At 39.7% G+C, this 21,561-nt stretch overlaps 1 protein-coding gene across 1 annotated transcript in view; it reads left to right on the forward strand.

The window, feature by feature from the left end:
• The window catches only part of LOC122801412 (extracellular calcium-sensing receptor-like), an 81,703-nt gene that overhangs the window by 44,109 nt on the left and 16,033 nt on the right, over window positions 1–21,561 (forward strand). Inside the window, exon 4 of the mRNA XM_044070927.1 lies at window positions 9,949–9,962. Within this exon, the coding sequence (XP_043926862.1) occupies window positions 9,949–9,962 (14 nt within the window). The remainder of the gene's footprint in view (window positions 1–9,948; window positions 9,963–21,561) is intronic.

A 21,561-nucleotide genomic window follows, 5' to 3' on the forward strand; every position in this document is an offset into this window, starting at 1 on the left:
TTTAAGCACTTGGTCTTCAGGCCAGTTATTTTACATTAAAAGGGTTTGGGGTCTGCACTCTTGTGGGAGGAGAGGCTGGACTCTGCCCTTCTGAGCTGGGAATTTCTGGTTAAAGGCTTATAGTGCCTGCATATTTGAACTGTTTCTGACTGAAATTGGTACACCTTGTTTGCTGTAGCATAGACTAGATCCAGGCCTGCTGAATCTAGCTTTGTTTGTATGCTTGTTGTTTGTTTGCTTGTTATTTCCCTGAAACGCTAATTCCACCTAAAATGTGGCTTTTCAGTGCTTCCGTTGATCCCTAGTGATATCTGCATTGCTTACTGTACTTATTTCCTTGTTTCACTTGAAAGAAAGTTACTATTTGTCATTTTTACATTTAAGTTACCTGTAACACATTGCATTTAAGTTACCTGGCACTTGCTCACTAAAGCAATTATATAAGTCAGCACTAAAAAATTAAAAGCACTACACCCTCACAAACTCCCCTTGAGTACCTTGTTCCCCATTGGCCCTTTTTTTCAATTATAAAGGAATTCCCAATACTATTCTAGCATGTCCAAAGGTCAGTTGTCAATCTCCTCTCCGATCCAGCTGGTGAATCTGGGAATCTTGAGGCAATGTTACAACTGCCTCATGTACACAGACAACCCTCTCCTCCTCCCAATAAATTCCAACACATGTGAGAGATGCAACCATATAGCCATAATGGAGGCTAAGCTCTCTCAACTCAGTACTGGCGTAACCAGTCAGGAGGAGAAGGAAACCACACTCACTACAATTCCAGTCTCACATAGACCTACCACGACAGCAAACCAAACACATAAACACACAAAAACATACTCAGAGGCTCTAAATAAAAATCTGCCTAAGCAGCAGAGACCTCCAAAGCAGACACCCAAGCAACCGCTACCCCAAAACAAAACATGTGCAACACATAGCTCACAAAGCCAGTGTGCCGAACAGTCACAGCCCTTAAGGCTAAACAACACACCTGATACACTTGTAATAGGTGACTCTATCGTCAGGCACACTGATGTCCGGCTCACCAGGCTGAACAAGGAGAAGGTCATGGTGAGCTGCCTGTCGGGTGCTAGGATCCGCCACATAACACAAGCACTCAAGTCACTCCAAGGCAAGTACAAATATGACTCAGTCATTGTCCATGCTGGTGTGAATGACCTGAGACGTACCACCCTGGACTACATGAAAAGAGCCATAGAGGAGCTCTCTGAGCATGTAGCCCAGGCCGGTATGACCCTGACCTTGAGTAGCATCTTACCCTCACCAAGAATGATGCCACAATATGAAGACAAGATGATCAATTTCAACAATTGGCTTAAGTATTGGTGTCATTCAAAGGGGATCCAATGCCTGTCAGCCTGGGATGACATGCTCGACAAGCCACGATGCTTTGCAAGGGACGGCTTGCACCTGTCACCCCTGGGCTTTCGGATATTGGCAAAGGCTCTTGCTACCCTCATAGTGCCTTTTTTAGGCAAGGCTCAAAAGACAAACCCACCTCCATAGGTATCAAAAGGGATAAGAAACTAAGAGTAATGCTGCTCAATGCCAGAAGTCTAAACCTCAAGATGCATGCACTCGAAACTCTCCTTAGCATGGAGAACATCGATATCTGTGCAGTAACAGAAACCTGGTTCAAGGCTCCTGAGAGCACCCCAGCACTACCAGGTTACACCTCATACCATGCTTTTCAGCCCCAAAACTTGGACTGAACCACAAAACGAGGGGGAGTATCAATATTCATCAAAGATACCCACACCTCCAGGTTGGTGGCACAGCACGAAGCATCAGAGACTATCCATCTGCAACTAACAGTGGGTAAAACTGCCTCCAGTTTATAGCCTGCTACAGACCACCCTCCCAAACCCAGGAACCCCACTCGGCCTTCCTGAGAACACTGGAAAATATGAAGGTCTCTCCAAACACCATTATATTGGGCGACTTCAACTACCCAAACATAGACTGGGAGCATTACTCTAGCTCCAACACCCTAGCCCAAAGGTTCCTAGAATTTATAAACTCAAATGCTATGGAACAACTTGTTACCACTCCCACAAGAGGGGAAAACATACTGGACCTGATCATCACCAACATGGGGACTCTATGCTCCAGACCAGAAGTGTATCCCTAACTGGTAAGATCAGACCATAAACTAATCTCACTGGATATTCACATCCCGACTCCACCCCCTGCCCTGAAAACCACAGTGAAAACTTCTCTAAAGCAAATTTCACACTCCTCAAAACCGAGGTGGAATACTTCAAAGCCCCTGGGCCTGTGGAAAATACGGTCCACACCTCAAAATCCTTTATAAACGCATTCTATGAACACCTTCAGGAATGCATGGATCATGCAATCCCAAATAAAACCAAGACCCAATCCTCTAAAGCCAGACATCCTGTCTGGTAGACCCCAGCCATAAGCAAACTATACAATAGAAGGAGGAAGCTACTACATGATAGAGCAAATTCCCAAAAAGGGAAGGCATCTCTGATCAGTATTAGCAAAAAACTACGGCCACTGATAAAATTGTCTAAGGCCAGCTTCGAAAGAAAAATTGCACAGGACACTAAGGATAATCACAAGGCTTTCTTTAGTTGATGATGTCACTGCTGGGATGGCGTAGTGGTTAACTACTGTGACTATAGTGTACAGTGTCCTGGGTTCATGACCTGCAAAGGCTGTTTATTTGTTGCACTTAATTTAAAATAGTTTTTTTCTCTAAAAACTGCATTTTACCTGATTTTGGCCTAGCACTCAAGTGTGGGGACATTTATTGCACTGTTGTGATTATTTTGCTGCTTGTGTATCTCTGCTACCTTTAAACTACAACAAAAAGAAAAAGAAAACAAAAAAATCTTGCTTTTTTCCCACTTTCTGAAAGTTAAGAAAGTTCAGTTACAGATTTGCTGTTCTGAACTGTTTGGAAGTTTCGAGAAGGCCAGTGCTTGCTTGGGCTAAAGGGAAGTCTCTGTGTTCACCAGTGGGAATGGTTAACACTGAACAGCCTGCCTGTCCCTGGAGGAGTGGTTACTACCTAGAAGCTGTAATTGTATTGGCCATTTTGGGTCAGTTCTAAACTCCTTGATCTCTCTCTCTCTCTCTCTTAAAACCAGGCTCCCTCGTGGTTTTGTCATCTTTTCAGGCTTGCTAGTTGTTGCTGAAGCACCTACCAAGAGGAGAAAACGCTGAGAGAAGAAAAGGAGCCACTTCTGTGATTTTAAGTATTTTCTTCTGATTTTTTTGTTAAGTTTTACTGCTTTACCGCCTACTTTTTGGCATTTTCCGGCTTGCTAAATTTTATATCTGTAACAGTAACAGTACTTGGAACACATCTAGAGCCTTTTTACTGCATTTCCTGTGTTGCAATTAATTTAAAATCGTTTTTTTCTCTAAAAACTGCATTTTACCTGATTTTGGCCTAGCACTCAAGTGTGGGGTCATTTATTGCACTGTTGTGATTATTTTGCTGCTTGTGTATCTCTGCTACCTTTAAACTACAACAAAAAGAAAAAAAAAACAAAAAGTCTTGCTTTTTTCCCACTTTCTGAAAGTTAAGAAAGTTCAGTTACAGATTTGCTGTTCTGAACTGTTTGGAAGTTTCTAGAAGGCCAGTGCTTGCTTGGGCTAAAGGGAAGTCTCTGTGTTCACCAGTGGGAGTGGTTAACACTGAACAGCCTGCCTGTCACTGGAGGAGTGGTTACTACCTAGAAGCTGTAGTTTTATTGGCCATTTTGGGTCAATTCTAAACTCCTTGATCTCTCTCTCTTAAAACCCTACAACTCTCTTTTTGCGGTTTTGCACTGAGCAGCGTCGGCAGCGCCGCCTAAACAGGTTTAAACTATTCCAGGCTCCACAAAGTCTGCTCTTCACTTTTTCCCTTAGAACTGTTCAAACTCTCAAAGTAATCGCTCTATTCTCTTTCTAAAGCCCTGCACTTGCTCAGCTCTTATAAGGAAACACTAACTAACTAAAGCACTACACCCTCCTTGACTTCTCATAAGTATTAGACTCCCGATTGGTCCTTCCTGATCAAGTGAAAAATCAGTTCCCTTCCCTAATCTGATCAGTAAAAAAAACAGTTCCCTATACTAATCTGGTATATCCAAGGGTCAGTTTCAAGGTTACTCTCCAGTCCAGCTGGTGAATCTGGGAATTTTGAGGCAATGTTACAATTGCATTATGTACACAGACAACCCTCTCCTCCTTCCAACAAACTCTAATACATGTGAGAGATGCAGTTACACAGCCAAACTGGAGGCAGAACTCTTTCAACCCAAGACTGGCACAGTCAGTCAGGAGGAAACGGTAACCACCCACACCACAAATCCAGTCTCACACAGACCTATTGCATCTGCATACCCAACACATAAACACACAAAAACATACTCGGAGGCTCTAAATAAAAATCTGCCTAAACAGCAAAGACCTCCTAAGCAGATATCCAAGCAACAGCCACCCCTCAGCAATACTCACAAATCACATATCTCACAAAATCAGTGTGCCTCACAGTCACAGCCCATAAGGCCAAACAACACACCAAATACACTTGTTATAGGGGACTCTATTGTCCGGCACACTGACATCCCACTCACCAGACTGAACAAGGAGAAGGTCACTGTAAGCTGCCTGTTGGATGCCAGGATCTGCCACATAATGCTAGCACTCAGGTCACTCCAAAGCAAGTACAAGTATGACTCCGTCATTGTCCATGCTGGCGTGAATGACATGAGACGTACCTCCCTGGACTACATGAAAAGAGGCATAGAGGAGCTCTCTGACCATGTAGCCCAGGCTGGTATGTCCCTGACCTTGAGTAGCATCTTGCCATCACCAAGAATGATGCCACAGTATAAAGACAAAATGATCAGTTTCAATAATTGGCTGAAGTATTGGTGTCATTCAAAGGGGATCCAGTGTCTGTCAGCCTGGGATGACATGCTCGACAAGCCACATTGCTTTGCTATGGACGGCTTGCACCTGTCACCCTTAGGCTTTCGTATACTGGCCAAGGCTCTTGCCACCCCCATAGTGCCTTTTTTAGGCACGGCTCAAAGGACAAGCCCACCTTCATAGACAACCCAAAGATAAAAAAACTAAAGGTAATGCTACTCAATGCCAGAAGTCTAAACCTCAAGATGCCTTTTCGCCTTTGCAGACTCTCCTCAGTATGGAGAAAATCAATGTCTGTGCAGTAACAGAAACCTGGTTCAAGGCTCATGAGAGCACTCCAGTACTACCAGGTTATAACTCATACCATGCGTTTCTGCCCCAAAACTCGGACCAAAGCACAAAAGGAGGGGGAGTATCTATATTCATCAAAGATACCTACACCTCCAGGTAAGTAGCACTGCATGAAGCATCGTAAACCATCCATGTGCAACTAACAGCGGGCAAAACTGCCTTTCAGTTTGTAGCCTGCTACAGAACACACTCCCTATTACAGGAACCCCACTTGGCATTCCTGAGAACACTGGAGAATATGAAGGTCTCTCCAAACACTATGTTATTGGGTGACTTCAACTATCTAAACATTGACTGGGAAAACTACTCAAGCCCAAACACCCTCACCCAACGGTTCCTTGAATTTATAAACTCTAACGCAATGGAACAACTGGTCACCACCCCCACAAGAGGGAACAACATATTGGACCTGGTCATCACCAACATGGGGACTCTATGTTTCACACCAGAGGTAAACCCCTCATTGGTAAGATCAAACCATAAACAAATTTCTCTGGACATCCATATCCCGTCCCCACCCCCAGCCAAGGAAATCACTGTAAAGAATTTCTCAAAAGCCAACTTTGCACTTCTCAAGACTGAGGTGGAATCCTTCAAAGCCACTGGGCCAGAGGATAATACAGCCCAATCCGCAGAATCCTTTACAAATGCATTCTATGAGCACCTGCAGGAATGCATGGATCGTGCTATCCCAAATAAAACCAAGACTCACTCCTCCAAAAACAGGAGACTGGTCTGGTGGACCCCGGCCATAAGTAAGCTATACAACAGAAGGAGGAAGCTACTACATGACAGAGCAAAATCCCAAAAAGGGATCAGTATTAGCAAGAAACTATGATCCCTCATAAAATTATCAAAGGCCAGTTTCAAAAGAAAAATTTCCCTAGACACTAAAGATAATCACAAGGCCTTCTTTAGTTATGTCAGAAACATGGGTGGAAACTCCCAGATATGCTCTGAATTGTTGCATAACGGTACAAAATATACCAAACCTACAGACATAGCCAACATCCTGGCAGACAGATTCAGCACAAACTTCTCCCCCCCTTCCCCCCCAAAGGAGCAAATGCTTATCCCAACTGAATGTAACCTCCCTGACATCACAGATGCACAGGTGAAAGCTGCCCTCTCCAAAGCAAAAAATACAGCATCTATGGGACCAGACGGTGTCCCAGGCTGTGTCTTACACGAGCTCCAAGAAGAACTGAACCCTCACATTAAGTCACTGTTCAAACTTAGCCTTACTACAGGATATGTACCCAAAGAATGGCGTACAGCTACAGTGGTCCCACTCCACAAAGGTGGTGCCACAACGGACCCCGGGAACTATCGCCCCATAAGCCTGTCTAGTCTGGTCTGTAAAGCTATGGAGCGTATTATCATGGAACTCATAAACAAAGACATTGGGAACCTCCAGACACTGGACCCTACCCAATTCGGCTTTGTTAAGGGCAAATCTTGCCTCTTAAACCTAGTTGATTTCTTTGAAACAGTTACCAAAGCCATAGATGAGGGCAAGGTTGTCCACACAGCTTACCTGGACCTCACAAAAGCCTTCGACACAATACCCCACTCAGGCATCATAAATAAGCTTAACAGCTTAGATATCAACCCCTATATCACAAGATGGGTTGCAAACTGGCTCAGAGATAGAACCCACATGGTCAGAATCATAGGTGCCAGGTCCGAATCCAAATCAGTTACAAGTGGCATCCCACAGGGCTCAGTTCTGGGACCTCTCGTTCGGTATATACTTCTCTGGAGTTCAGGCTAACATGGGGGGATTATGACTGACAAAGTTCGCAGATGACTGCAAACTGGGGGCCATAATCGAATCTCCAGCTGACACAAGCATCCCCCAAAAGGGTCAAACAGAGATGGATGCTTGGTGCCAGAGCCATGACCTCAAGCTAAATGCTAAAAAGTGCATAGTCATCCCCTTTGGGAAAAACAAGGTGCCCACAAATTACCACATAGGTGATAATCCATTAAGTACAGAAGAAGTAATTAGAGATTTGGGGACCAACATAGATAGTAATCTCTCCTTTGATAATCACATTGCCAAAGTGGTTAGAAAGACCTTCTATATAGCCCACCTTATCACGAAAGGGTTCGCATCTAGATCAAAAGAGGTCATTGTGCCCCTCTACTCATCACTCATCAGGCCCATAATTGAATACAATGCCCCTTTTGGGATGTACCTTACCTGACACCTGCAGCAACTGAAGAGACCCCAAAAGTACCTCACCAAGGGGATCATGGGCTACAAACAGATGTCCTATGCAGCTCGACTAAAGAAACTCCAGCTCTACTCAGTTGCTTACCGCCTACTCAGAGGCGATCTATGCCTGACGTACAAAGCCATGTCAAACCCAGAATTAATGGACATGCTCCACCTCAAAAAAATCCAAGTCCCTTAGAGCTACACGCTCCAGGGACCTAAACCTCAGCACAAAAATAAATAGGACATGCTGGAGGGACAGATTCATTTCCCACAGGCTCCCCTCACTCTGGAATAGAATCCCAATTCATGTTAGACATAGCCCCTCACTGACCCTCTTCAAGCGAAATTTGGACGCGTGGATGGGAATTCACAAATTCACCCCTGGGATCGCTCCTGTGTCCCTGCTAGACAGAGGCACAGTAAACTAATTTTAAAAGGGTACCTTCTGTGACCTACTTTACAGAGGCACAGTAGGCTAATCTAATAGGGAGGCGGAAGCCAAATACACTCTGGCTAGGCTTATAAATGCCCTAGGGCAGACAGCCTAGTATCTACCTATGAACCTATGAACCTATGTTAGGAACCTGGGTGGGAATTCCCAGATATGCTCAGAATTAGTCCAAAATGACAAAAAATACACCGAACCCACAGACATTGCCAACATCCTAGCTGACAGGTTCAGTGCAAACCCCCCCCCTCCCCACCAAAAGAGCAAATATCTATCCCAGCAGAGTGCTGCCCCCCTGAAATCTCAGATGCTCAGGTAAGAGCTGCCCTCTCCAAAGCAAAAAACACAGCATCAATGGGACCAGACTGTGTCCCGGGCTGCATCCTACATGAACTCCAAGAAGAGCTAAACCCAAACATAAATCTACTGTTCAATCTCAGCCTTACTACAGGATATGTACCCAAAGAGTGGCGTACAGCAACTGTGGTCCCTCTCCACAAAGGTGGTGCCTCAACGGATCCTGGAAACTATCGCCCCATAAGCCTGACTAGCTTGGTCTGCAAAGCTATGGAAAGGATCATCATGGACCTCATAAATAAAGATATTGGGGACCTACAGACACTGGATCCTACCCAGTTCGGCTTTGTTGGGCAGATCCTGCCTCTTAAACCTGGTTGATTTCTTTGAAACAGTCACCAAGGCCATTGATGAGGGGAAGGTGGTCCACACAGCCTACCTGAACCTCGCAAAAGCCTTTGATACAATACCCCACTTGGGCATTATAGATAAACTCACCAGCTTAAATATAAACCCCTATGTCACTAGATGGGTTTCAAACTGGCTCAAGGACAGAACCCACATGGTTAGAATTGCTGGAGCCATGTCAGACTCCAAACCAGTTACAAGTGGCATCCCACAGGGCTCAGTCCTGGGACCTCTCTTGTTCGGTATATATTTCTCGGAGGTACAGGCCAACACGGAAGGACTGTAGCTGACCAAGGTCATGAGCGACTGCAAACTGGGTGCCATAATCGACTCTCCAGCTGACACAAGCATCCTCCAAAAGGGCCTCATAGAAACAGACAACAGGTGCCAGAGCCACGGCCTCAAGCTAAATGCCAAAAAGTGTATAGTCATCCCTTTGACAAAACAAAGTGCCACAAATTACCACATAAGTGGTAATCCATTAAGTACAGAAGAAGTAATTAGGGACCTGGGGACCCAAGTTGATAGCAATCTCTCATTTGACAACCACATGGCCAAAGTGGTTAGAAAAACATTTTATATAGCCCACCTAATCATGAAGGGATTCCCATCTAGATCAGGGGAGGTCATCGTGCCTCTTTACTCATCCCTCATCAGGCCCATAATTCAGTACAATGCCCCTTTTGGGATGTACCTTACCAGACACCTGCAGCAACTGGAAAGACCCCAAAGTACCTCACCAAGAGGATCAAAGGGCTCAAACAGATGCCATATGCTGCCCGGTTAAAGAAACTCCAGCTCTACTCAGTGGCATACCGCCTGCTCAGAGGCGATCTGTGCCTGACGTATAAAGCCATGTCCAACACGGAATTAATGGACATGCTGCACCTCAGAAAATCCAAATCACATCGAGCTACGCGCTCGAGAGACTTGAACCTCAGCACTGAAATAAATAGGACATGCTGGAGGGACAGATTCATAACCCAGAGGCTCCCTTCACTCTGGAATAAAATCCCAGTCCAGGTTAGGCAGAGTCCCTCATTGACTCTCTTCAAGAGGAATCTTGATGAGTGGATGGGAGATCGTAGGTATCACTTCGGTATCACTTCTGTGACTGTTAGACAAAGGCACAGTATACTAACCTCGAAAAAGGGCATAGCAAAATTAATTTAAAATGGGTGGCAAAAGCCAAACACACTCTGGCTAGGCTTATAAATGCCCTAGGGCAGATAGCCTAGTATGAACCTATGAACCTATATACAAATTAATCGAATATTGCTAACATACTGTGGTTAAAATCTAGGAGAAAATGGTCAGGTGAAAACATAAGGATAAAAGAAAAGGAAAAAGTGAAGACACACTAAGAAAATAATCAGAAAAAATGGAAAGGAAAGCGATACAACGACATACAGTCCAGAAACAAGTGCACTATACTTCTTAATTCTTATTTTAACCTTTGTCATGCACTAGCAAAACATCTTAGGGAAGCCGAGTTTGTAACGGCATTATAAAGAAACAAGGTATAAGATATTCATTTCATTTTATTTAACAAATTCAAAGTACTAAAGAAAAATAGAATATAGAGGAACAGGGTCATATATGTGCTTTCCAGTGTTGAAGTAGCAATATCTTTGTTACTATTGTATTTATGGTTATTGTGCTTTGATCTTCTTCTGTCCAATAATTTTCAATTTAATAATCATTAAAATAGCAAACTAGGGCTGCAAACAGTGTGAGCTTATCCAAAATATTTCTTATCACTGTTGCTGCTTTTTTCCACAATATTTTACTCCAATACTCAGGCTCACTGGCAGCGTGTTATGTTGACATCTTGACTCTTAAATTGGCAGTATTTATTATTACATAGGAACCCCATCATGTATAATCTGTTGGAAGCATGAACCATTGCTTCCAGTCCTTTATACTGAATCAGAATATTTCAGGCACAAGACTATGAAGTAAGCCTTTGTGCAAAATACCTTACTTGCTCTTATGTGTTTTAATACAATTGTTTCTTGTTTTCTAAAACCCAAAATTTCATTTAATAATCTGCTGATCCAAGAATAGTGCTTACCTTAATTTATTTAATTTTAGATTATTCATTTCAAAATCAGTAAATGCCAATATTTCTTCCACATCAGCAGTAAATGATATTTTTTTAAAAATGAACAATTTCCCCTTAAACAGCTCATAGAAAAGCATTGACTGTCTCTTAAAACTGCTTCCCTTATTGAATTAATAACTCTGTAATCTTTAAATTGCAGAAAAAGAGAAGCAATTATAGAAGTGATATTGACTAAGTTAAACTTTACTTAAGGTACCAGTATGAAAGGATATAAACACTTCAGTATCAAAAAACTTTTTTTACATTGTTATACTAGACCATTTTGTAACCCAGCCACTAGGGATGCACAAGCCAGTGCATTTCTTTGTGCCGGTCCTAAGCCCGGATAAATGGGGAGGGTTGCATCAGGAAGGGCATCTGGCATAAAAGTTTGCCAAATGATATATGTGGATGACAGTACAGATTTACATATCAGATCAGTCGAGGCCTGGGTTAACAATGACCGTCACCAGTACTGTTAGCCAACTGGGTGCTGGTGGAAATTGTGCTACTGTTGGCTGAAGGAGAAGGAGATGAAGAGGAGGAAGGCATGCCCGAAGGCAGAAATAGAGGAGAAAGGTTAGGAGTGTGGTAGTGAGGATAGGAACTTTGAATGTTGGCAGTATGACTGGTATAGGGAGAGAGCTAGCTGATATGATGGACAGAAGGAAGGTTGATATATTGTGTGTGCAAAAGACCAGATGGAAGGGGAGTAAGGCTAGGTGTATTGAAGGTGGGTTCAAATTGTTCTATCATGGTGTGGATGGTAGGAGAAATGGGGCAGGTGTGATCCTGAAGGTACAGCATGCCAAGAGTGTTTTGGAGGTGAAACGAGTGTCGGATAGAGTGATGTCTATGAAGCTGGATATAATGATGAATGTTGTTAGTGCATATGCTCCGCAAGTTGGGTGTGCGATGGATGAGAAAGAAAAATTTTGGAGTGAGTTGGATGAAGTGGTGATGACTGTACTCAAGGGTGAGAGAGTGGTGATTGGAGCAGATTTCAATGGGCATGTTGGTGAAGGGAATAGAGGGGGTGAAGAAGTGATGGGTAGGTATGGTGTTAAGCAAAGGAATGCAGAAGGTCAGATGGTAGTGGATTTTGCGAAAAGGATGGACATGACTGTGGTGAATACATATTTTAACAAGAGGGAGAAGCATAGGGTGACATACAAGAGTGGAGGAAGATGCACACAGGTTGATTATATCCTATGCAGGAGGGCCAGTTTGAAGGAGATTGGGGACTGTAAAGTGGTGACGGGGAAAGTGTAGTTAGGCAGCACAGAATGGTGGTCTGTAGGATGATGTTGGTGATCAAGAAGAGGAGGAGAAGTGTGAGAGCAGCACCAAGGATCAAATGGTGGAAACTGAAAAAGGGTGATTGTGAGGTGGAGTTCAGGGAAGAGTTAAGACAGGCACTAGGTGGGAGTGAAGAGTTACCAAATAGCTGGGTAACTACAGCAGAGCTAGTAAGGGAAACAGCTAGAAAGGTGCTTGGTGTGACATCTGGACAGAGGAAGGAGGACAAAAAGACCTGGTGGTGGAATGAAGAAGTACAGGAGAGTATACAGAGAAAGAGGTTGGCGAAGAAGAAGTGAGATTGTCAGAGAGATGAAGAAAGTAGACAGGAGTATAAGGAGATGAGGTGCATGGCAAAGAGAGAGGTGGTGAAGGCTAAGGATAAGGCATATGAAGAGTTGTATGAAGGGTTGGACACTAAGGAGGGAGAAAAGGACATGTACTGATTGGCTAGACAGAGGGATCAAGCTAGGAAAGATGTGCAGCAGGTAAGGGTGATAAAGGATAATGAGGGAAATGTACTCACAAGTGAGGAGAGTGTGTTGAGCAGATGGAAAGAGTACTTTGAGGGGCTGATGAATGAAGAGAATGAGAGAGAGAGAGAAGGTTGGATGATGTAGGGATAGTGAATCAGGAAGTGAAACAGATTAGCAAGGAGGAAGTAAGGATAGCTATGAAGAGGATGAAGAATGGATAGGCTGTTGGTCCAGATGACATACCTGTGGAAGCATGGAGGTGTTTAGGAGAAAGGGCAGTGGAGTTTTTAACCAGAGTGTTTAATGAAATTTTGAAAAGTGAGATTATGCCTGAAGAGTGGAGAAAAAGTGTTTTGGTACCAATTTTTAAGAATAAGGGTGACATGCAGAGCTGTAGTAACTACAGAGGGATTAAATTGATCAGTCACAGCATGAAGTTATGGGAAAGAATAGTGGAAGCTAGGTTAAGAAGGGAGGTGATGATTAGTGATCAGCAGTATGGTTACATGCCAGGAAAGAGCACTACAGATGTGATGTTTGCTCTGAGAGTGTTGATGGAGAAGTACAGAGAAGGTCAGAAGGAGTTGCATTGTGTCTTTGTGGACTTAGATAAAGCATATGACAGGGTGCCCAGAGAGGAGTTGTGGTATTGTATGAGGAAATCAGGAATGGCAAAGAAGTATGTAAGAGTGGTAGAGGATATGTATGAGGGTAGTGTGAGAGTGGTGAGGTCTACAGTGGGAGTGATGGATGTGTTTAAGGCGGAGGTGGGATTACATCAAGGATCAGCTCTAAGCCCTTTCTTATTTGCAATGGTGATGGGCAGGTTGACAGACAAGATCAGACAGGAGTCCCCATGGACTATGATGTTTGCAGATGACATTGTGATCTGTAGTGAGAGTAGGGAGCAGGTTGAGAAGACCCTTGACAGGTGGAGATATGCTCTAGAGAGGAGAGGAATGAAGGTCAACAGCACTAAGACAGAATATATGTGTGTGAATGAGACAGAGGATAGAGGAATGGTGAGGATGCAAGGAGTAGAGTTGGTGAGGGTGGATAAGTTTAAATATTTAGGATCAACAGTTCAGAGTAATGGCGAGTGTGGAAGAGAGGTGAAGAAGAGAGTACAGGCAGGATGAAGTGGGTGGAGAAGAGTGTCAGGAGTGATTTGTGACAGACAAGTACCAGTAAGAGTGAAAGGGAAGGTCTACAAGAGGGTAGTGAGACCAGCTATATATGTGTTGGAAACAATGGCATTGACAAAAAGGCAGGAGTCAGAGCTGGATGTGGCAGAGTTAAAGATGTTAAGATTTGCACTGGGTGTGACAAGGGTGGACAGGATTAGGAATAAGTATATTAGAGGGTCAGCCCAGGTTGGATGGTTTGGAGACAAACCCAGAGACATGAGATTATGTTGGTTTGGATATGTGCTGAGGAGGGATGCTTGGTATATTGGAAAAAGTATGCTAAGGATGAAGCTGCCAGGTAAGAGGAAAAGAGGATGGCCTAAGTTAAGGTTTATGGATGTGGTGAGAGAAGACATGCAGGTAGTTGGTGTGATAGAGAAAGATGCAGAGGACAGGAAGAAATGGAAACAGATGATCCACTGTGGTGACCCCTAATGGGAACAGCTGAAAGAAGAAGATACTAGACCATTTTGTTAATCAATATACCGAATATAATATTTATTTGTTTATTTATTTGACAGGTTGAGTGAGTGATTCAAAGATCGTTTTCAGCTATGATCCTAGCTCACAGAGCATGAATACAAAAATTTTAATGTGCAATGTACTTTACAAAAGTCTTCAGAATTTACATTTTAATTGAATACAGTTAAATAATAGTAAAAATGACCAGGTAGCCGAAAACGTGCAAAAAAACTTTATTGTCAAAGTTAAAAACTACAGTTAAGTGCTTTCGTCATCTACTAACATCCTCAGAACCATTCAGTGGAAGCTGTACTTCCCCAGACACAGTCTACAATGAAAGAAGAACAGCAGCAAATCCTAGAAGAAGTAAGAACAGGAGATGAAGTCAGGGAAAGCAGCAGGCTCAGATGAGATCACAGCAGATATGATGAAGGTGTAGGCTGAGATTGGAAGGAAATGGTTCCTGAGATTGTTCACAGTAGTATGTAAAGAGAGCTGCATCCCAAATAATTGCAGAATAAGTTTTCAGTGCCAGTGTACAAGAACAAGGAGGACATCAGTCAGAGGTATCAAACTCCTGTCATATTGCGCAAAATTTCTGGAGAGGGGGACTGATAAAAGAATGTGCAAAGTAGTAGAAAGAAAGAAGGGAGATGAGCTGTTTGGATTCAAATCAGGATGCAGCACAAATGACCTGATATTTGCAGTCAGACAGATAACTGAGAAGGAGCTAGAGATAAGAAAAGAGTCCAAATGGGCATTCTTAGGCTTGGAGAAAGCATATGAAAAAGTCCCAAGAAAGCAGATTGTGACAGTCCTGTGCTGGTTTGAAGTCCCAGAAACATTGGTAGAATTAGTGTAAGCTATGTAAAAGGACTCAATGACTCAAGTACGAACAGTGTTCAGACTCACAGAGGGTTCCCAGTGGTAGTGATTGTGCATCAGGGTTCAGCTGCTGTCCATACTGTTGATGGACTACATTAGCAAACAAGTCATAGAGACAAATCAACAAAGTTGTTGTATGCAGACAGTGCGGCATCATAAACAGACTCCAGCAAGAACTTTAGTAAAGGATAGGATACTGGAATGCAAAATTGAAGGTACATGGATGAAATGGAGTACAGATAAGACAGCTGTAATGGCAGCAAGTGGGGAAATCAGGAAAAGCTGAGAATTGAAATAGAAAGGAAATTAGTGGAGCAGATTAACAATTTTAAGTATTTGGGAGGGTTGAATGAGGAGAAGAGAAGTCTGAATGAGAAGGTCAAATCTAGAATCTGAGGGGCTGCAGCCAAAATGGCACAAATTGTCAGGGGGTAGTGTATGACAGAAGAATGCTGAGGGAAGCTGAAAAACAAGGTGTACAAAGCTGGTTGAACCACTACTAATGTTTGGTGCAGAAACCTGGGCAGTGAAAGCAGAGTATCTGAGGAAGTTAGAGGTGATGGAGATGAAGGACCTTGAGGAGGTTAGAGGTGATGGAGATGAAGGACCTTGAGGAGGTTAGAGGTGATGGAGACGAAGGACCTCAGATGGGTGGTAGAATGCAAACTACTGGACAAATGAGGAAATGACGTCAAAGCAGAAGCCAAAGTAGCTGCAATTGCAGAGAATCTCAAAGAGAACAGATTACAGTGCAGGAAAGTAGAAGACAATCTGGTGAAGATGATTTGGGAAAGACAGGAAGAAGGCAAAAGGAAATGAGGACATCCAACTTAGAGCTTGATGGATTTTATTTATTTAATAGTTATTGACATTTTATCAGGAGAGTCCAACTGAATAAGAGTCCATTTTCAGCAAAGGCTCAGGAAGAAAAGCTACAAAGTATTATAAAAAATTTTGAGAATAATAATTTTACATTCTTTAAAAATAATGCAAAAAACTAGCACAGTATAAGTAATTATACCAAATTAGACAAATTGTGTGAAGGAAGACCTGTGACAGTCAGGCTTGACTGTTGAAGAAGATAGTAGATTGGCACTGAATTGAGAAGGAGGATGACAGCTGACACAACACTTCGATCCCATGTATAAAATGGGAAAAAGGGGGGGATCATAATGATGATGGACAGAGATCAACTTTGTAAGACTATGTAAGCCATATACATTATAACCTGGGCTTTCAAGAAGAGAACCATGGGGGGGTGTGGCCAAGGATGAACACAGGATAGCAGCAGATTTCTTCAGCTCCACCAATTTCATTACATTGACAGGAATTAATTACTTAAAAAATTAATTCTTGTAGTAATTTTCTTTCTAAATATGTTTGTTTTATATAGTTCTTGAACTATATCTAAAAAAGAAAGGAAATCTTAATAATATTCCTGTCAGAAATTACTTTGGAAATTTTCCTGTCAGTTTATCAGTCTGAAATGAGTTCCAGTAAGACAAATTCTCAAGACTCCAGCATCAAGAAAGAACTTCAGTCTCTGATAATTATAGTCCAGCAACTTACTGCTAAGATGGATAAAATGGATACTAAAATAGACACTTTCATAGAAAAAACTACAAAACAAATAGACTTGTTACATATGGACCTGCAACAACAGAAGATCCAGATGACAGGCATAGAAGAAGCTGTGAATGACAAGGAAAATAGAATACAAGAAGAGGAAATCAACATTGAGTTTCTGCTGAAACAAAATACACATTTACAAACAAAGCTGGATGACCTGGAAAATAGATCTAGGCGCAATAACATTAGGATTTTGGACTGCCAGAAAATATTGAAGGTAACAATATTACTTCTTTTTAACAACATGGCTCCCTAAAACTTTAGATTTACCAGAAGCATTCTCTTTTGGTATCGAAGAGCACATAGATCTATAGCTAATACTAACTCTAACAAAAACTATCCTAGATCAGTTATAGTTAGATTTCTATCATCTTTTGATAAAGAGATGGTTCTTAAATCTGCTTGGGCTAAAGCTCCTGTTAAGATTAATGAAACAACTGTGCGTTTTGACAATGACTATTCTTCCATGGTATTAGCTAAAAGAAAAGTTTTTCTGCCACTAATAAGGGAGCTTAAAAAGCACAGTTTAAAACATACCTTCTGTTTCCTGCCAAGCTTAAAATCTTCCTTCCTGATGGTCCTAAAATTTTCAATGACTTAGACTCTGCTTTACTGTTTATCAAAAAATAAGATTTTGGAAAAATAGAAGAAATGGAATGGGCTAGTCCCTCGTTAAAGAGACTGGCAACTGAAACTAAAGACTTCAGAGAAGAAGAAGAGACTAAAAACAAATGATTTGTACTATGTTTTTTTCTCTCTCATCATTTTATTTTATTATTAATCTTTTTAAATATAGTTCCTGCATTTCCAGAAGCAACAAATATTTTGAAAAGATTTAATCAAAGTTATTCTCTGTGTGCAAAGAAATGTTTTGTTTCATAACTAGTCAAAATATCTGGAGATTTAATGGCAAGCTGTGATTTAACTTGTTTCTCTTTCTGAAGAGGAAAATAAGGTCAGTAATTTGATACATTTTTTTCCTTTAAAAGTTTATATGTTCTTCAAATGCTATTCCTAATTATACTTTCTTGATTACACAGCATATGCTTGTTTGTAAATAATCTGTCATGCTTTAACCAATAATAATTAGAACTAAATAATAGTAAATAATATGTTTTATTTTTAACTCTATTAATATAAACAGTAAGTAACATTCTATTGTATATACTTCTTATAGCTTTCTCTTACATTTTTTTTATTTCTGCCTTACACCCTTTTACTTTCTACTTTCTTTTCTTTTCTTTATTAATATATAGAAATGCTTTTGATCATATAGACACAGTAAATAATACGATTTGCATAGGAGTTGAGTTGGGACAAAAATGTTGAGTTTTGTTACTTATTAATAATTTTGGGCTTGATTTCACTTACATAGAGTCTGTAATAACCTGTAGAATGCATTGTGAAGGTTTTGTCATGTTTAGATGCATTTACACTGCTAAATGAATGTTTGTCACTAGTTTTAATAAGTTTCCGCCAAAATGTTAAGAGAGACAATCTGGGATGTGGGCTGTCTCATGCACAGTGTCCATGAGCTACTTCAAAACTTCAACTCTCAGAATTCTCACAGAGAAGCTGAAAGCAGCTGGTCTCACCTTTGACCTAGATATCACACTGACACATCACAGATACAGGAATAGCAGATTAATAATATGTGTTAAAAACCTATGTCCCAAACATATACATTACTATAACTCATTTAATTCATCTGATTGACAAGCATAAATAATTTTATAACTCTATACTGGAAGAAATTGTCATGTGATATATTTTAAAGCAGTAGTATAGCATGTTTGTAAAATCTGGTTACTAAAATGTGTTTGCTGTGCATTATTTTGTATAAAGCAGACAGATTTATTGAAGGGACAACAATGTAAGATGGTGCTCAGTAAAGATACAACTCAGTGAGATCAGATATATATATATATATATGTGTGTGTGTGTGTGTGTGTGTGTGTGTGTGTGTGTGTGTGTGTGTGTGTATGTGTGTGTGTGTGTGTGTGTGTGTGTGTGTGTGTGTGTGTGTGTGTGTGTGTGTGTGTGTGTGTGTGTGTGTGTGTGTGTGTGTGTATATATATATATATATATATATATATGTATATATATGTATATGTGTGTGTATGTGTATGTATATATATATATATATATATATATATATATATATATATATATATATATATATATATATATATGTGTGTGTGTGTGTGTGTGTGTGTGTGTGTAGATATGTATATAAATGTTTCTGAGAATCTGCTTAACTGTGAAGTATGATTTATAACAATTTCTATGAATACAATATTTTATTCTATTGGCAATAATGAGTTTGAGTAAATGCTCATATACAAGCAATTCAAGGTTTTTTTGGAAGCTGTTAACTGTATTTACATGACAGAAAATAGATGCATCCTAATATATGTAATGTCTGAATCATATTAGCCAAAGTTTTTGATTTAAATGAATGTTAGAACTTATTTTTCTCTCCTCTTGATTTCTAACATCAAGATTATTTGAATGTTATTTGCATACAAGTGTTTTATATTACTTGGCTGTATATAGTAGTATGAATAGTTTTTAAAAAAACAAAATAAAAAAAAAGGTTTATTTTAGTTTATATGATGCTGTTTTACCAAATGTGTAGTCTTGTCTTGCTAGATAATTGAATTGAAAACTGTTAACTTCAGTTAAATATAACTAGTATTAAATTGATAAGGTGGTAGCTGACATACTGCTGCTTAGGGTAGGGGGTTAACTTGAGTGGTAAATACTACTCTAAGTTGGAGTTTATAACTCCAGGCTGGATGCAAGGTTTAATCCTTACATTATTTTCACTTGTTCATTGTTATTTGTATATAGTTTTGACATCCACAATATATTTTGTACATTCATTGTCACTACAAACAAAATTGAATCGAAATCCCATAAGAGATTCAATAAATACAGCTATATTTAAAGGTACACCTAAAGGAGGAGATGTAACATTACTTATCTTGTTATTTGTTATTTTGATCATAAGATTCTTAAGTTTTAAAAATGCCAAATGACATCTTTAAAAGGAATTTCTTTAAACATTAATGGATTGAATAATCCATGTAAACCTAATAAGATACATTAATTTACATAAGGCCAACTTAGTCTTCCTACAAAAACCCATCTCTTGAAAAAGATATTGATAAACTAGCCACAAACAAATATACAGTATTGGTTAGTTCAGAGCACACTCAGAAAAAAGAGGAGTGGCTATTTTATGGAATAAAAGTATGCCCATTCCTAAAACCATTAAGTCTTATCAGGATGACAAAGGAATGTTTTGTATGGTTACAATACAAATTAATGGGAAGACTTACACTTTAATTAATGTATATTGGATACCTGGAATTGGTATAAATACAGTGAAACATCATCTTGATAAGATCATATCATTCTCTATAGGAGATATTATTTTAGCTGGTGACTTTAATTGTATACTACATGAAAGTGATACTACCACTATAGGAAGAAGAATTACATCTAATGCAAAACATTTAAAGGATTTTGCTAATTCTTATCATTTGAATGATGTTAATAATCAGATAGATTCAAAATCATTACCATACACCTTTTTTCTAACAGATACAAAACTTATTCAAAAATAGATAGGGTCTTTATTTCTAACCAAATGGTAACAGATTTAATTAATTCCAAAATCATTTCATGTCCTATATCTGATCATAATTCAATTGTTTTTGAATTCATGATAAAAAACACTCATAATGTTCAGATCAAAAGGATACCAGCATACTTAACTCAACTAAAAGACTATAAAGAATATATACTTTCAGAAGTAAAACATTTTTAGACATAAATAACACTCCTGAAGTCTCCATTGTTTATGTTTGGGATGCCTTAAAATCATATCTATATGGACAAAGTATCAGATGGTATAATAATAAAAGGAAATCTTGGGATAAGGAATTGTTAGATATTCAAAGTAAATTAGACTCGTATAAACATAATAATAAAGAAAATATTATGGACAAGAAAGTTATTGAAGAAATAAACAAACTAAATGAGAAATACAAAGAAATTTTAACTCATAAAGTTAAAATAACTTTAGAGAAATACAAGTTTTTGTCTTATTCAATAAGCCCCAAATACTTACATAGACTTAAAAATAAAACAAAGAGGTTGAATAAACAAAACCATATCAAAGAAATCTTTTCTCTAAGGAAAAAGAAAAATGTTTCTAGTATACCAGAAATACTAGATGAATTTAGAAATCACTTTCACAAAATTAACCATAATAATATTAACATGGAACCTAAAGATAAAATAAAGGAGTTTATAACCACAAATATGAATAAAAGCTTAATAAACAACAGATTAAACTATTGGACAAGAGTATTTCATATACAGAAGTTATTACACAAATAAATAAGCTTAAATCAAACAAAGCACCAGGTAATTATGGTATTATACCAGAGATATATAAAATCCTTTCTAAAAATACATATTCATTAATACATAAGGTTTTTATTTTGGCCCAAACTGAGTTAATAACCCCCCCCCCATCTTGGCAATATACATTTATTTCGCCAATTTTAAAACCTAATAAAGATCCAACTAGATGTTCTTCATATCGGCCCATCTCATTACTTAATGTTGATTATAAAATGTTTATGAATATCTTTGCTGATAGATTGAAGACAATCATTCCCGGCGTTATAGATATAGATCAGACAGGCTTCATTGTAAATAGAAATACTTTTGATAATATAAGAAGAACTTTAACATTAATAGATTTTGCAAATAGGAAAAGAAAGATTTAACACTTATTAGTCTTGATATAAGTTCAGCATTTGATTGAGTAAGTTGGGACTATCTGTTTACCTTAATGA

This window comes from Protopterus annectens, chromosome 4.part1 (genome assembly GCF_019279795.1).
Source record: "Protopterus annectens isolate FY-2018-M chromosome 4.part1, PAN1.0, whole genome shotgun sequence".
In the NCBI taxonomy this organism is placed as follows: Eukaryota; Metazoa; Chordata; order Ceratodontiformes; family Protopteridae; genus Protopterus; species Protopterus annectens.